The following is a 17,750-nucleotide window of genomic DNA, read 5'->3' on the forward strand; positions in this document are numbered from 1 at the left end:
ATATTAATATTTTAATATATTTTTTTTCCCATGGGCTAAGAGTGCCTAAAGTCATAGTTGTACTCATTAAACAAGGTAATCTATATAAAGGAGAATCAAGGACTACACATTAATATCGTGCAAGTAACAATAAACAAATGGTGTAAGGAAGAAGATGAAGGATGAAAAGACATATGTACCCCTAGATGAAAGGGGTAAAATTAGGTCAGAAATGAGCAGCCTAAATAAAAGAGGGAGGAGAGCCTCTTTCTCTCAGACTGTTCGGATAGATCTCACACTCCACACAGAAACAAAAAGGTAAAGGGAAATGAAATCCCATAAAAATCAAAAGGAAAATTTTCGTCTCTCTCAAATCTCCTCCTGCTTTCTTCCAATACTTCTGCTCTGCTGCTGTTTACTCTCACATACATACATACATATATACATACATAAACACATACATATATATATATATCCTTTTCTCTGATTTTGCCCTTGATTCGCTGACTCTCTCTTATATTTATACATGCATACCCCTCTTGAAAGCCGCTTACCTTTGATTGTGTTTTTGGGTTGAAAATCTTTGCTAATTGGAGCTCACGCTGACTTGAAAAATGTGGGATTTTTATTTTTGGTGTTTCGATTTTTTTGATTGAGAGCTGTTTATTTTTTATTTGATGAGGGTTTATGATTTACCTTAATTATCAATTTTTCTAAGGGTAGAAAGGTGGGATTGATTGGTATGGATTTTCAGTCTAGCTCGTTTGAGATACATGTAGTATATATACATATATATGTATGTAATTTTCTATTGGTTTTTGAATTATTACATAATACAATGACAAATACATATATAGCATGGGGCCAACACAATTCTTTGGATCTTTACTGGATTAGGATGTTACACCAATGGATTGATCTTGATTTGGAGTCCATTCCTCTTGTTAACTTTGGTTTTTTGAAGAAGGAATTTTGTCAAATGGATTTCCAGTTTCTGGTGTTTGTTTCATTTTGGGGAATAATTCCTACCACAGATGCTTTTTTTCACCACATTCCTAAATCTGGCAAGTGGCAGCAGAAATTGTTGTGTACCCTGAATATCTGGTTTCACACCTAAACTATCCAGTTACCTGAAGCTTACCATATACTACTACTACCAAAAAACATGGCAGTGAGATGGCCTGTTTCCTAGCATATCACATTTGATGCATTTCAAATCTTTCAAAGTTAAATGCCTGTCAGCCCATGTCAATGCAATCTGCAGATGGTTTTCTCTTTTCCCAGCTGCCGTTATAACAATGTGAGCATGCAGATTCTATTGGTGGAGTCCTCAATCCAGGCCTCAAGTTGTGTTTATAGTGTGACAACACTTGAAACCTAAGAGAATCATGGCAGATAATACTGAAGTGGAGGACCGTGTGGATCTTGACGATGATAACTACAGTGAAGACGATGAAGAAGTCATGGAAGACGAAGGAGCTGGAGATGTTGGTGAAGAAGAACCTCAGGAGGATACCGGAAGCGAGGATGGTGGGAAAGGTCAATCTGCAGGAACAGATAAAACGGATATCAGCATTGGGGATATGGAAGATAAAGATAACTCAACATCTCTTACCGAAGAGGAGAAAGAGAAACATGCTGAGCTTCTTGATCTTCCACCCCATGGCTCTGAAGTTTTTATTGGAGGACTTTCTCGAGATATTTCGGAGGAAGACTTGAGGGAACTCTGTGAACCCCTTGGTGAAATCTTTGAGGTGGTGAATATATAGGAATAAAATTTTTACTTGCAAATTGTTTGTAGCAAACAGATATCTTTATGCGTATACTGTTCCATTTCTCTTTAATACTCACAGCTTCATCATTATGCAGATAAGGTTTATGAAGAATAGGGATACTGGTGAAAGCAAGGGCTTCGCGTTTGTAGCCTTCAGAACAAAAGATGAGGCGCAAAAGGCAATTGAAGAATTAAATAACAAGGAATTCAAGGTGTGACTTACACCTATGCCTGATAAAATATTGAGAGAATATTCATTTTGTTGTGCTAACTACTTCCTAATTTTGTTATTCTCTGGTCTGCATATAAAATAATTTTGTTTATTATGCCATATCTTTCTTCACTTCAGGGCAGGACTCTACGATGCTCACTTTCCGAAACTAAATACAGATTGTTCGTAGGCAATGTACCAAAGGGATGGAGTGAAGATGAATTCAAAAAAGTAATTGAATCAACAGGTCCTGGTGCTGAAATCATTGAGCTAATAAAGGTATATGTGGCTAGTTAATCGTGAAAAGTTAGCTATCTATCAGCCAAACACACAGGTTCTCGTTTTTTGACCTTATTCACTTTATTGCTGCAGGATCCTCAGAACCCTGGTCGAAATCGTGGTTTTGCCTTTGTGGAATTTTACAACAATGCTTGTGCTGACTATTCCAGGCAAAAGATGTCTTCTGCAAGTTTCAAGCTTGATGGTAACACACCAACTGTTACATGGGCTGACCCGAAGATCACACCTGATCATTCTGCTGCTACTTCTCAGGTATAATTCAAAACTGAAATTTCCCTTATGAAAATGTCCACAACTCCACGTTGATATTTTAAAACTTTTTCCTGGGCTCTTAGTCTAGACAGTAGTTTAGATAGTCTCATTCTTTGAAGAGCTGGATAACATTCTGTGGAGTAACATAAAAGCCATTATGACTTAAAAACTACTGACCTAAGTATACCTCATCCTCATTGTGCATTTGTACTTTAAGGGCACTCGCAATAAGGCACCGATTGCAAAATATTAAAATTGACTCGTAACAATGCAATGTCTTGTCCTCCACTGGTCAACTGATAATTGCTCTTTCTCTGTTCTTGCTCATATGGGCTTATGAAATGCATATGTTTCTGTTCGTAGTGAGCAGGATACTCATGTTGCTATCCTTTATGCATGTTGTGATGATATTTTTAGACTTTCTTCTTTTATGTTTATATTTAGGTCAAGGCCCTGTATGTGAAGAACATTCCTGAAAATACATCAACTGAAGAATTAAAGGAAATCTTCCAGCAACATGGGGAAGTCACCAAAGTTGTTATGCCACCTGCTAAAGCTGGTGGGAAGAGAGACTTTGGCTTCATACATTATGCTGAAAGATCAAGTGCCCTTAAAGCTGTCAAAGAGACAGAAAAATATGAGATAAATGGTTTGTTGAATTCACTTGGTTGCACTAATGTCAGACTTGATCAATTTTTTTGTTATGATAATGATTCACAAGAAAGCTACGCCTTTACTCTTTATTTTCAGCAACTTGTTGAACTATTTGGACGAAGAATGATATTAGTAAACACATGCAGGCCAGGTATTAGAAGTCGTCCTCGCAAAGCCTCAGACTGAGAAGAAATTTGATGCAGCTAATCCCCACAACTCTCAAGTTCCAAACTACATTCCCCATCCAGGATTTGGTGGTATACCTGTAAATCCTTACGCCTCTATAGCTACTGGATATGGTGGTGGTGGTGGTGGTGGTGGGTTTCAGCAGGTAGTCATGTGCTCATTTTGCCCAGTTTCTATCGTCTCCTTTGATCACGTGTCCTAACATGTTGGCACAATTTTCATCAGCCTATGATTTATGGAAGGGGACCAATGCCAGCAGGAATGCAAATGGTGCCAATGGTATTACCCGATGGTCGAATTGGCTATGTTCTGTAAGTTGCCTAATCATATGTAGTGCAATATGAGAATGAAGAAATATTGTGCGTCACTGTGACAAACTTATGTATATTGCAGACAACAGCCCGGTGTACAGATTCCTCAGCCTGTTAGACCTCGGAGAAATGATAGGGGCAATAATGGTGGCGGATCACAAGCACGTGGAGGGGGCAATGGCGGTGATGATAACAACCGTAATAGACGGTACAGGCCTTACTAGAAATGGGAGTGAATCGAGCGAGCTATTATGTAACCTGGATTAGCTATAGATGATTATAACCCTGAGCTACTTTTTGGTTATATCCAATGAAGGTGGTGAATCTAAGCAAAATTCAATCCCTCTCTATTGTTAATTTCCATTTTTTTTTCCGTTTGTTGAATGGGAAAGAATGTTGGTGAGTTCATGACTTCATATAGTAGTAGTTTGTTCTTTGCTGGACAAAATTATAGCCATAAACTAAAACAAAACTATTTTCTATTTTGTGGAGTTCCGAAAACCAAAAGAAATGTCATCAACAAGGCTGTGGAGATGAATAGAGACACGTAGTCTTTTCTGATTAACAACAATTTAACCATTTCTTCACATGAATTTGAAAATCAACATTCACAAAATTGTGAATTGTACAATTTCTCAGTGCTATGGTTTACCTGCAAAGCTGACCTCAGGCACGAGGGAGGAGTTGGTGAAGTCTGGTCTCCAGCTCCTCCAATTGATGCTCCCATTGCGAATTGATGCGAAGGGGCTTAACCGTAGATGACTGCTCCTTCACTTTCGCCGTCACCGCTGGCCGTGGTGCTGATGCATCATTATCGATTCTAATCGCTTTTTCCTTAAATTTGTTGGCTGCGGCTCTGTTGAGCGCCATCAATACATCGGAGCCACTCAGCCGCGGCTCCGCCTCACCACCTTTTCGCATGTTCGCCTGATTTCTGCCGGCTGCCACCAACTGACTGCGCTTTGGGGCGGAGGAGATGCCGCCGGGTAAGGATAGCGCGCTCCACATGCTTCTATTTCTCTAGCTTATTATCAGAGATATACACAATTAAATTTTGTATTGTTATTAGCGGATTCATTTCCAGTTGGGCTCAAAGCCCAACAAATAAGCTCATTTTGGGCTGTGTCCGGTCACAATAGACTTTTCATTAATGGAATGTGTTTATAAAACTCTTCATCAAAACATTGTTGATGTATTATTAATTGAAAGTGAATAAGTACTTAGAAAAAATTATGAGGAAATTAATTTTTTAAGACAGATTCAAAAAAAAATAAAGAATTATTAATTGTGAATGGATGAAGTATATGATTATCATCGGTACGAGTATGCACTTTGTTGGTATGTCGCGTCTCGGGTTACCTAGAAAGGTAGTGTATTGTGTTTTAGTACTATATTTTTTCAGTAATACTCCCTCCGTCCAAATAAATAGGAAACATTTGGTTTCTGGTACGTAATTTATACAGTATTGTTTGTAAGTTAATGAAGAGAGAAAGGAAAAGGTAAAGATAGTGTTGTTTCTATTTTAGAAAACGCTTCATTTTTAATAAGACGCTAAAAAAACACGTTTAATTTGTAATGGGAAAAGGGAGTACTACTTTTAAGAATAAATGAACATATGTATGATTCTCCTTGAATTGAAAAATACTAGTACTCCATAGGTTTAGATATATGAGCAATTGAGTAGGCTTCCTAGTAGGTTAGGTTGGTGTGCGACTGATGGGAATTAGACTAGTATAGTATTTAGTTAGGCACGCAGAATACGATGCTATTTTTCTTAAATCCCTATCATATGAAATACCAATGTCTCAACGACATGGACATGTCATTTTAGTCAAACTTACTACAAAGAGAAAGTAAAAAATTAGTTTACAAATACTATAAATAAATAAATAAAATGATAAACCAATCAATCAAGTTTACAAATAAGTTTAAATATAAAACGATAAAATAATTTTTGCAAGAAAAAGCGTAAGGAAATGGATAAATTTTTCATGAATTAATAACAAATCAATCCAGTTTTTCCGTTTCATAACAGTTCAACATTCCAGGGGGTTTTATATATTTCCAAACAAGACCCGAGCAACGCCACGGTGGAATCGTTCCGATCCAATTTTTAAAACACATGAATCGTATTCCCGTGAAGTATATCGATACACATTTCCACAACTAATAAATAAAAGATTTTGTAAGAGATGCATGACAAGTTAATCATCAACAATCTCATGTGTATGTATATATATAGCCAGAATTAATTGGCAGCGGTGGAAGCAGAGGCCGCGGCGGCAGCAGTGGAAACCGGAATTTCAACAGGGTACTTATGTATACAATCCGACCACGGATTATTACTTTTTTGGCATTCTTCAACAGATATTTCCCTCAGAGCCTTCCACACCGCACTATTACACTTAAAACCCGACCCGAACGCAATCTGCCACACCCGGTCCCCCCTCGAAACCCGGCCCTTCGCCTCCGTGTACGCCAGCTCATACCACAGCGAGCTGCTCGACGTGTTCCCGAACCTATGCAGCGTCATCCTGGACGGCTCCATGTGCCACTCGCTCAGCTGCAGGTTCTTCTCGATGGCGTCGAGCACTGCCCGCCCGCCCGCGTGGATGCAGAAGTGCTCGAACGCCAGCTTGAAGTCCGGTATGTACGGCCTCACCCGGGCCCCGAGCACCTTCCTCTTCACTAGTCTCACCAGGAACATCACCTGCTCCGACAGCGGCAGCACCAGCGGCCCTAGCGTCGTGATGTTCGTCTTCAGCGCGTCCCCTGCCACCGCCATCAGCTCCCGCGCCAGCGAAACGCCAGCTGTCCCCTTGTCGTCCTCCCTCTGGTAGACGCAGTTGTAGCTCTTGTCGTCTGCGCCCTTGTGCGTCCGCACTGTGTGGATGAGCTCGTACTTGGACCGGCGCCTGTCCCGGCCCTTGTTCGAGAGGAGGACCGCCGCGCCCCCCATCCGGAAGATGCAGTTGCATAAAAGCATGGACCGGTCGTTGCCGAAGTACCTGTTGGCAAATGAAAGACTAGTTTTCAAAATTTTACTGTACTTGAAAAAGTACTTTTTATAAAAGATTTTTTTAACAAAATAGGCATAGTAGGGGCTTAGGCCCCTGACTAGCTGACTTAAGTCAGCAAATAAATATTTAGTAAAAAGTGAACTGAAATTAGTATATAAATTAAATCAGTACCAGTTCAGGGTTATGTTTTCGGTGCTAACGACGATGGCGTAAGTGTCGGGGTTGGCCTGGAGGAGGTGCTTCGCGAGGTCGATGGAAATCAGCCCCGCGCTGCAGCCCATCCCGCCGAGGTTGAAGCTCTTGATATCCGTCCTCATCTTGTAATGGTTAACGATCATGGAGGAGAGCGAAGGGGTCGGGTTGAACAAGCTGCAGTTCACGATCACGATCCCGATCTGGCTCGGGCTGATCCCGGTGCTGCTGAAGAGCGAATCAAGAGCACCGAACATCACGTTTTCGGCCTCGAGCCTCGCCTCCACCATGGAGAGGTTCGGGGGATGGGAGGTGATCCCTCTCGGAAAGTAGGTCTCATCTCCCAGCCCCGACCGGTGCGAAATCTTGTTTTGGAAGTTGATCGATTCCTCCTCGAATGCTCCGCTATCTGCGGACATTTTTAAAAATGACTCCACGGATAGCTTCCTCTCGTCCTGCGGCTTGTAGCACGCAAAGTCGACGAGGTAGATTGGGCGCGGCCGCTTGGCCCAGTAAATGCCCAGGGGCAGGGTCACGGCGGCCGCGGCCAATAAAATGGTGGCCGTGTCAAGGAGGAGTGTCCTGCTCGACCAGGCTTGGACGAGCAGAGGCACCACGGCCAAGAAAAGGAGCACGGTGGCCGGGTTGCACAAGTATCCGTAGCCTAGCTTTACGTACTTGAGCTTCACCGAGTGGAGAAAATCCGGGAGCTTGCGACGGATCTTGATGACGATGGGGGACGAGTCCTTGAAGTCGACCTCGGCTAGGAGCCGCTCCTCGTTCATGTCGATGCGCTCCATGGTAGCACGGGGTTGGTTGGTTGTTGGTGGTTAGTTGGTTGGGGTGAGGGAGAATGAAATTAATTCGGAAAGGATGGAAGAAATGAGGAGCAATTTGGGTGTGTATATAAGTTATGATATGAATGATTGGGAGAAAGGGTGTAGAGGAAGATAGTTCAACAACCAAGATGAAATAGATGGGATTTGATTACTTGTGCAAGAAAATGTGGGCTACATATTATAGGTAACGTTGTTGATCCATGTGGGATTATATATTTGACCAAGTGGCCATGTGAGAAAAATAGAGTTCTCATTCATTATATAATTCATTATAAATGAGTCAGATATATAATATTCATGTTTAAGCGAGCTCTTGTTCATTAGCGTATTCATAATAGTCAGACTATAAATGAGTCAGACCTATACTAGTGATCTTCAAGAGAGGACTTGGAAAAAATATTAATAAGAATTTTATTATGCCTAACTTTTATATTTGAATATATGTATATATACATATTTTCTTTTCTTTTTTGCTTTTAATTTAGATATTTTCTTTCTTTCTTTCTTAAATCATTTTTTTGCAGTAATTTTTCTTCGTTTTTTGTAGTTTGCGCCGTGCCTTGCTCTCCCAAAATTAATAAACACGTTTTGATATTTTGTACTATTTCTCAGACGTTTAGATATTTTTTGTGTATGACTATCATTCCCATTTCATTCATAATTAATCGAGACGTATTGATATTTTTGTGTATATGACTATTATTCCCATTGATTCCACTCCATTTCCATATTTGGAGCCCACAAACTTTTAACCAAGTGTAATGGGGGCATGTTATTCAATTAAATAAAATATTAATGGGAGAGTACATGTAGACCTTTGGCAAAGAGTATAGTAATGGGAGAGTACTTATAGACCTTTGGCAAAGAGTATAGTAGTATTAAAAAGTGGGGAGACAACCAACAGGTTGCAGCACAGTTGGCAGCATGGAGCTGTGGTGACCTTGAGGTTACCGGTTCAACCCCCGTTATTTGCTGGGAGACTTTTGGCCTTAATTCTCAAGCCCGGTCGAGCAGGATTAGTCGGATTCCGCCGGGTTGATATTTATCAATATTCTTGTGTTGATATTTTATGTTTTTGTATTAATAATTTTAATACACTGAATTGAAAGTTATTAGTTATTACCGTAAATTAGTTAGCACACTATACCCTTTGTATCAAATCTATATATTAAGTTTGTATAGAGTCCATCTATTACCATATTTACATGTGATTAAAGACCACGGCTAATCCGATATTGTTTGTTCATTATTATTTTGTCTATCGAACTCAACGAATATGATTTATATCTGAAATGGTGAACTAGTAAAATTCATCATTTTATATGTGGCTCTCATGATATATACTTTTAGTTGAGGTTTGGTTAATTAGTTGATAAATATTGGTGTGGTTAATGCTAATTATCTTAGGTTTGATAGATGTGTGCTACTAGCTGTTAGCTGCTGTCTAGCATCAATGGTTCCACATTTGGCATTTAAGTTGCCCAACTTCTAACATCCATCCATCAAGCTTCACTCTTTATAAGATCCATAAATATTAATTAGTACTACTAGAATATTAGTTCCCACCTTCATTGAAACACCATTTTTAGGGATGATTTCTTGCGCGTTGCCCCGATGGTGGGCGTACCCGAAAAATATGATATTAATAGAGCAGATAATTCATCTATCTTGAAGTTATATGACTAGAATAATCTAAAATGTGTGTATGTTACTATTTATTTATCTCTCTGCCAAACCGAATATTTAACACAAGGTCATCAAGGCCATAAATACATGGTATTACAAGGACGGAGCCAGAAATTCTATATAGGTGGGGTAAAATTATATTTTAATGAATTAAGAAGGGGCATAAATAATGATATTTCAAAAATAAAATTAAAATTAACTAACAAAAGTAGCATAAATAATTTTTTTTAGATGAGGCATTTTGCCCCTTGTGGCAACCATATAGATCGGTCCATGCATGGTAAGGCACTTTTTTCCTATATAATAGGCCAGAAGTTCGAGTTAGACATGATAGATGGAGAACTATTATTGATCCTCTATAAACAAAAGAAAAAAAAAATCATTGTTATTAGGGCTCATGATGCGTATGGTTACCAAAGTATTTTCCCATTTTTATTTTGGATAAATACAGCTGGAAAAATCATGAGTTTTAGTCATATTTCGCAAATTTAATATAGCTTGAAGTCTTATTTTTTTCTTTGTGCAGTGGAAGAAATTGACTTTGATGCGTCGATATCGTTCAAGAAATCATCTACTGTTGTTTCATTTATAAATTTCACAAAACTTCTTTGAGAGATAATATTAGTAATATTTTTTTCTGATTAATACAGCAATACAGCTTGTTGTGGTAATGGTTTATGATTTGGGAAAGAATATTATTCAATCAATCTTTATAATATTAATTAAATTTGATATGACGACTCTCAGATTGTCACGCCTCATACTACTTATATATATTATGATGGCGTTCGGTTGCCATGACTAATATCATGAGACTATCCATCTAGGATTAAGTTGTGGGATTATTTTAGTTGGAGGGGAGGCTATGACTAATTATCATGAGACTATCCATCTAGGATTAAGTTGAAGAGTTCAATCTTATGAACCAAACATGATACATATTTAATCATGAGATTTAATCTTGCCAACCGAACACCCTCTATATAGCTATAAATTTCGAATTACTTAAAATAGAGTATATAAAATGCTTTTAGGGAATATAGCAGCCTAACCTAAGAATTAGTGTACATTTAGTCAAAACATCATGTGTTTAGATTCAAAGTTAATCAGCCGGATAATTCATCGAGGTGACTATGCCCGACGAAGAAGAAGCAACTGAGAAAGGAGAAAGAAGTAGCTGACTGATCTACAGGAGAAGAAAACAGCAAGTAGCTGTGAAAGGAGGAGCGGTGCATGATCATCACATGAGTCAAAACTGTCAGAATTAGCTCCTTTACAAGAGTCAAGACTGTCAGAACTAGCTCCTCGATAAGAGTCAAAACTGTCAGAACTAGCTCCTCGACAAGAGTCAAAACTGTCAGAATTAGCTCCTCGACAAGAGTCAAAACTGTCAGAAAAATTAAAGAAGGCTCCTCGACACGAGTAAAAACTGTCAGATTGGCTCCTAAGACACGAGCAAAAACTGTCGGAATAGGCTCCTAAGACACGAGTTAAAACTGTCAACCAAAATTGAAGAACAATAATATAATGATTCAAAATACTACTACTGAATAAAATACACTATAAAATATATTTGTGTGATTAGAGTTTTTTGTATCTTTAATACTTAGCTACTAATTTTTTTTAAGATCGATTATTCAGTATTTATATGAAGTAGTGCTATAATTTAGGTTTAATTATTTTTAGGGAGGGAGTATATCTTAGGCAGTTGGCTATTCAAACTTTGGAGTTATCTCACCCTTCATTCATTTTTGACATGCAATGTCGCATTTATGGTGAAATTTTCAAATTTAAGGCATGCATAGACATGATTACCAAAAAATTTTATATCCAATCTTATTAATAAACTCGTGACAAATTGTTTTTCAACCATTCTCATATTGCTCCTCCCCACTCAGAAAGGAACTACACCAAAAAAACTTTCTTGTGTTCAATGAATTATCATTTGCCATCAATCATCATGATGTCGCATTATTTAGTGCTAGGAGTGGAAGACTATAGTTGAAGACTTTTAGGCCAAAAAATAACCAACCTTGATTGAGACGAATCAAATATGGCTCCCTTCGTCCCAACATAAAACTCTCTATTGTCATTTTGATCCACCCGTCTTTTTTTTGGTAATTACCAAGAGTATCTGCCGACGGATCCAATAACTATTTTCCGTACTGATTTATAGACACCTCAATGGATAGGATAGCTGGCCCAAAGATTTAATGCTGCTCCATACCCGATCCATCCATCATTTTAATTTGTCCCCACTTAAAAAATATCAATCTACTTTTAATACTTTTGATATATGCACATTTTATTATCGTATTCCATTCATATTCGCTAACATTTTCATTTACATATTTCCACCCATTACACAATCAACAAATTACTAAAATTTGTGTCGACTCAACCTGAGACTCTTTAAATGAAACGGGAGAGTAACATATAAAAAAGTAAAGGTTTGAGTAGAGAAATGAGTAACTATGTATGCATAATTTGGTATTGGAGTTTAGGTGGCCGTGGTTTGGTCATCATTTAAATTTGATTCACCAGTCCAGACGATGTCTTTTAACCCCGACGAGAAGTTCTTGTAAAACTGCAAGATGTAAACAAACGATGAAACACAACCTAATTAGTAAGACTCTTATCTCCAAACCAATAGGCGGGATTCGAGTCACAACAATCACAGGATAAATGAGAACCATTATTAATCATTTAAAAAGAATGTATGATGATGAGATGCCTTGCCTTGTGGAACTCGAGGGTGTCGCCGCCGGTTTTACGAAGCTCCACCATGTGCAATGAAGGAGCCACCTCAAATACTTCTGTAACTACAGCTAGCTGCCCCTTTCTTCCTGTCCTATCACCTTTCAATTTCATCTGCCACACCATATAAATACATTAAAACACCATTAATGTGAACCTAATAGTTAATATTCACCTAATTAAAACTCTCTCTTTCCATGTTAATTGAGTCATTTTCTATTTTGGGAAGTTCCAACATAATTGAGTCATTTTTATTTTTGACACAAAGTAATCTTCTCTTTTACTTTATTCTCTCTTCCTCACTCTTACTTTATCCACAAAGAACGAAGGGAGTAGTACCTTATAGTTTCTTTTGTTAACATTGAAACCCATAGGCTTAGCCGCTTCCTCTATTTTCGACATTATTTCATTCGCGGGACGTTTTGATGTAAAGCAAGTTTCCCTCTTTACTAGCCCCTGCAGAAAAAACTACAACTGCTCATCTACTTAGCTAATCACACACAGACACACAAACCATCTAATGTATATACCATCTGCTTATTGAACAGATTCTCAAGACTGAAACCTTCGGACCGAGATATAAGCTCAAAGGCATTCATCGATACTGGCTTCTCTATCCTTTCTGTGACAAGAAGATCCTGATATAACCAATCTCAACCAAGTCAATACTCGAGTTAACAAAAAAATTGTATTTTTTCTTCGAACTTATACTTACTTGATTGTTACTGAAGACAGCATCAACGTCATCAAGGTTTACATCACCATCCTGTTCAAAATGAGGTGCCTTGTAATCTACTCTGAACCACTCATGTTCTAGAATTTCAGGAATAGTCATTCGCTGCAAATAACACATATTTACTCAAAAACATTCAACTAAATAATGCACAGACCAGTGACTATCAGTATTTAAGAGCTCACAGCTACTGGATTTGGATCCAGGATACGCTTGATCACGTCTTTTGCACCTGATGAAAACCATGAAGGGAGAAAGAATATTGCCCTTTGAATCTGGAAAAGAACCATTACTCACTTGAACACATTTGAAAACAGCTAACTATCACAAAGCAATAGAAACTCACTTTTCTATATAAAGCCATTAGGTTGGGCTCATCGAAAGGTAAGTATCCAGCCATCAGGACGAAAAGAATAACCCCACAAGACCATACATCTGCTGAAGTGCCATCATAGCCTTTATCCGTGAGCACCTGAAGGGGAAAACATATCTCATGCTTTAAACTGAAAATCATACTCCACTCTTCTTAAAATATGAGACAAGAACCTCGGGTGCTACATAATTTGGTGTGCCACAGGCTGTGTGAAGCAGTCCGTCATCCTACAAAAAATCACCACGAGCTATTCAATTAGCACTCCTGCTTTAGAAACTCCCCTAATACAGCAAATCCCATCTAAAACTTCCCATAACAATGTCCAAATCCACACGATGAACATTGTCTTGTAAAGAAAATAGTTGTCGACAAAATACTAGGGATACTCTAAAGGGGTGAAAAAAGAAGAAAAAAAGACAAACAAGGTAACAAGTGTTCCTTCGAGCATAGCCTCGAGCAAAACCAGGCAATAGATTAAGGCAATCAGACATTCATCAAGATCTAGTTATAGATATTGATGGCAAAGTGGAGCGGCATTTTGTGGCACAAATAAAAACGTCAACACAACAAAATTGAAGTAAAAGCTATGACTGGGGTCCAAGTTCAACATGACAAGACCAGGCTAAACAAAGATAGATTGAAGAAACTTGTCCTGCTGAGGGATAAAAGGAAACAGAAATACGTAAGACTTCAACTACTATAAGACAGACAGAAATATTTTCAGAAACAAAATAGTCCATGTTAGACAAATTCAAACAACATAAGATATGCAGAACTAACCCGAACTTGTTTTGAAATGGCACTCAATCCAAAGTCCGAAACTTTAAGATTGCCATACGAATCCCGCAAGAGATTCTCCGGCTGCAAAGTTAAAATGAAAGGCACATGACATTACTAACATATATAAAAGAAACTGATAACTTCTTATCAAAGAAAAAATCTTATATTCATGTGATGGAGAGGCAATTAACCTTGAGATCTCTATGGTATACACCTCTACTATGGCAGTAGTCCACAGCATTAATGAGCTGTTGAAAGTATCTCCTAGCACTACTTTCGTCAAGTTTTCCATATTTAGCCTGCAAAAATATGGGCATGACATCGTCAATTGCAACCAAGTCTTTGAATGGTACTCCTAACATACAAATTCTACACACTTACGATTTCATCAAAGAGTTCACCTCCATCAACATATTCGAGAACAATGTAAATCTTAGTTTTACTAGCCATAACCTGTTGAAGATGCAAGTAGAATTAAATTATACATACGCCATCATGAAAGTGCAGAGTTTGGAGTATTCTCCTGCAGAAATGCTCACCAATTTAAACGAATTAAAGTAAATTACGACTGTGAAATCTCTAAATTACAGGCATGATCAGATTACTATTAGACGCTAGGTTAAATATAATGAAATAGCGCGAAAAGGGGAATTCAAAATCAAAACCACCTCAACTAAATTGACGACATTAGGATGTTTGATCAGCTTCATCGTCGAAATTTCTCTCTTAATCTGCTCGACCATCTTGTGATGGAGGATTTGGTCGCGCTGGATGATTTTAATGGCGACTCGATCACCGGTTTCGGTGTTGGTGGCGAACTTGACCTTGGCGAAGGAGCCTCGTCCCAGTGTCCTCCCAAGCTGATACTTACCGACGCGCGTTCTCGGCAGCGCCGTTGATGATGATGATGTGGATGTGCTGCTCATTTTCCGTCGACTCTGTGATTACTCACCTTTCTCTTAGGTTGATGCAAAGGCAAAATTTCCAGAAGAGTTGCAGAAGAGATGACGTGGCTTCGCTATTTACCAACTGAATTCTATTCCTATCCACTTTCATTCCTTTTCTTTTCCCAATCATATATCCCGATTTCGGTTTGACTGATAAGATAAAAATTGAGTTTTTTTAAACTTTTTTTTAATGTTGTTCAGTTAATTAAATATATTTTTATACTCCCTCCGTCCCACTCAAGATGGCTAGTGGCCACATTCTTGAATGATATGAGATTTCAGGAAGTGTTGTTAGGTGGAATAAAGTAGAGAGAAAAAATTAATAGTTAAGGCCATCCACAATGCGTCGCCCGCGCCCGACACTTAGTCCGCGGACGATAGGGCATCGTGGGCGACGCGGACGATGGCGCGGACGATGCAACACGTTTTAGTTTTTTTTTTTAAATTCAAAAATTTTGTTATATATACACCCCAGCTTCACTTTTCATTTGTAACTTTTCGATGGAGAAGTGCTCGAGGGATCAGGGAAGCGGCAAGAGCTTGAGCGACGTGCGCGATAGAGCGTTGTTGTCGTACCAGTCCATGTACGGCGACTTCAAGCATTTCAACATCTGGGCGCTCTTGAGGGACAAACAGAAGTTCCAAGGCGGGATTCTGCACACCGGTGTGGCGAAGAGGACGAAGACAACCGACACTGGTGGTTACACGACCAGGCGAAAGCGGAACTCGTCCGGTGGACCTCAACCAGACGTGCACGGAGGAAGAGAGTTCTGACACACCGATGTCCTCCCGGCGGCGTCCCATAGGCGTCAAGGCTGCGAAGAACAAAGGGAAGGCGAAGGCGACATCCTCCTCGGCCGCCGCCCCCCATCGCCGATCCCGACCCCGGCGACGATCCAGGCGACACTTGCCTACGCGGATTTGGCAACGGCCTCGATGGCGCGGACGTTGTTGGATACGCACAACGCCCTTATGAAGTGTACGGATCCGGCCCAAGCCGAACGCCTCCAGAGGTTGAGCGATGAGTTGAGCCGGAAGTTGGGGCTTTTGTAGGATAGTCATTTTTTTATTTCTATCTCGTGTAACTTTTTTTTTAATCAATGATTTTTTTGCCGTTCTTTTAGTTAATCGTTGTATTTTTTAATAAGTTTGCATTTATATATTTGAAAACATTTAAATTAAATAACATAACAATAGTAAAATGCTTAGGGCGCGCTTTAGGGAGCCCCACTGCAGGTGGAAGGGCATGAGGATAAAATGTTGACGTGGCGGTGCATAAGGCGGGCTTTAGGGCGCGCCTTAGGGCGCCCAATTGTGGATGGCCTAAATATTTTAATGAGTAGAGGGGAGAGAGGAAGTTATTTCCAAAATTGAAAAGTAATTATTTTAATTGGGACAAACAAAAATAGAATGATCATCTTGAATGGAATGGGACTAAGTACATCATCTTGAATGGGACTAAGGAGTTCTAAGTACATTATTATAGTTGATGGTTTGATTAAGTACAATTTACAATAAAAAAATTGAGTTTATTGCACAAAAATGTACGCAAAACATATGCAACACAAAACTAATCTGATTCAGTTCGTGGTTCATGCAGTTTAATTAGTACAGAATCTCTATATTATTCTCGCTTTTACGTTAATATTTATCCACTCTAACTATTTATTGCAATTTTTTAAAAACTAGTGCAAAAAAGAAGTCAATTAAATATCTTGGGACGGAGGGATTAATGCTTTCAACTGATAACTTTATTTTAAGATAATTTTCAATTGAACCATACGCCAATATTATACCGTAAGTATTAGTATTAGCTTATGAATTTTGAGCATAACTAATTCGGCTTAGTTCAATTCATTCTGAACAATTTCAGAATAAGTTAATCCTGAACAATTAAAAATATGGAGTATGAAGTGTTCAAAAATCCATCAATTTAATTTATTAGGAGTATTTATTTTTCTCTGATTTTATTATCTTTACTTATCTATTTAATATTACTTCTCCTATTTTCTTTTCACTTTATTAAATATACTTTCTTAAATTTTATGTTAAAAGAAATACTCCCTATTTACATTAATTTGGGACGAATGAAGGATTAATACCTGGCATAATAAATCTCTATAATGAAATGATAATAAAATGATATTTTCCTACCATTGCCCATTGGTATTTTTCTATATGTTGTTTAGCATGGCTCAGTTATGCTATATACTATGACAAATTATTATATTTTGTTATAGGAAATTCCAATTTCAGGGAACATTATTTCTGTCGTCCACGAATATGGATTGATAATTATTATTTTATATTATTATCCACAATTTGACGTATGCGAGTTGGATTCTTTTCAGGCGGCGAGCGGACCGGCTAGCCGCCACAATTTGATGTATGCGAGTTGGATTCTTTCCATTAGAGTATCCATAATGGCGGCAAGCGGACCGGCTAGCCGATCCCCGGCGCTAGCCGGTCCGCTCGCCGAACCATTGTAATCGGCTAGCCGAATTTCAGCAAAAAAATCGGCGAGCGCATGCCGATTTCCGAGCGCTGGCCGATGCGCTCGCCGATCCGCTGGCCGCCATTGCAGGCTCCCGATCGACGAGCGATCGACGAGCGGATTTTTTTTAATTTAATTTTCGAAACACTATATATACGCGATTTGCACGTCATTTTCATTTGCACCGCTTGTTTTAACGAGTATTCTCTCTATCTTAATTTCTGTACAAGAGCAACAACGCGAAATGAGTAGCGCGGGTGGT

General features: G+C 38.8%; 3 protein-coding genes across 3 annotated transcripts; 1 reads left to right on the forward strand and 2 right to left on the reverse strand.

Moving 5' to 3' along the window:
* The first annotated feature begins 159 nt into the window (after nt 1–159).
* LOC121774058 (heterogeneous nuclear ribonucleoprotein Q-like) lies at nt 160–4,070 on the forward strand. Its single transcript, XM_042170976.1, has 9 exons — nt 160–297; nt 1,292–1,733; nt 1,849–1,965; nt 2,103–2,243; nt 2,337–2,516; nt 2,961–3,165; nt 3,317–3,501; nt 3,582–3,667; nt 3,750–4,070. The coding sequence occupies exons 2-9, from the start codon at nt 1,368–1,370 to the stop codon at nt 3,889–3,891; spliced, it is 1,422 nt and encodes a 473-aa protein (XP_042026910.1). The 5' UTR covers nt 160–297; nt 1,292–1,367; the 3' UTR covers nt 3,892–4,070.
* Nucleotides 4,071–5,871: 1,801 nt separating this feature from the next.
* On the reverse strand, nt 5,872–7,914 carry LOC121774057 (3-ketoacyl-CoA synthase 1-like). Its single transcript, XM_042170975.1, has 2 exons — nt 6,859–7,914; nt 5,872–6,675 (listed from the first exon to the last, which is right to left on the reverse strand). The coding sequence occupies exons 1-2, from the start codon at nt 7,677–7,679 to the stop codon at nt 5,916–5,918; spliced, it is 1,581 nt and encodes a 526-aa protein (XP_042026909.1). The 5' UTR covers nt 7,680–7,914; the 3' UTR covers nt 5,872–5,915.
* Nucleotides 7,915–11,663: 3,749 nt separating this feature from the next.
* Nucleotides 11,664–15,105, reverse strand: LOC121774059 (CBL-interacting serine/threonine-protein kinase 9-like). The gene is made up of 12 exons (XM_042170977.1): nt 14,716–15,105; nt 14,429–14,500; nt 14,239–14,346; nt 14,048–14,128; nt 13,441–13,494; nt 13,241–13,366; nt 13,080–13,169; nt 12,877–12,999; nt 12,692–12,799; nt 12,501–12,617; nt 12,144–12,275; nt 11,664–11,991 (listed from the first exon to the last, which is right to left on the reverse strand). The coding sequence occupies exons 1-12, from the start codon at nt 14,971–14,973 to the stop codon at nt 11,905–11,907; spliced, it is 1,356 nt and encodes a 451-aa protein (XP_042026911.1). The 5' UTR covers nt 14,974–15,105; the 3' UTR covers nt 11,664–11,904.
* Between the last annotated feature and the right edge of the window lie 2,645 nt (nt 15,106–17,750).

The sequence above is a fragment of the Salvia splendens genome, chromosome 17 (assembly GCF_004379255.2).
Source record: "Salvia splendens isolate huo1 chromosome 17, SspV2, whole genome shotgun sequence".
NCBI lineage: Eukaryota > Viridiplantae > Streptophyta > Magnoliopsida > Lamiales > Lamiaceae > Salvia > Salvia splendens.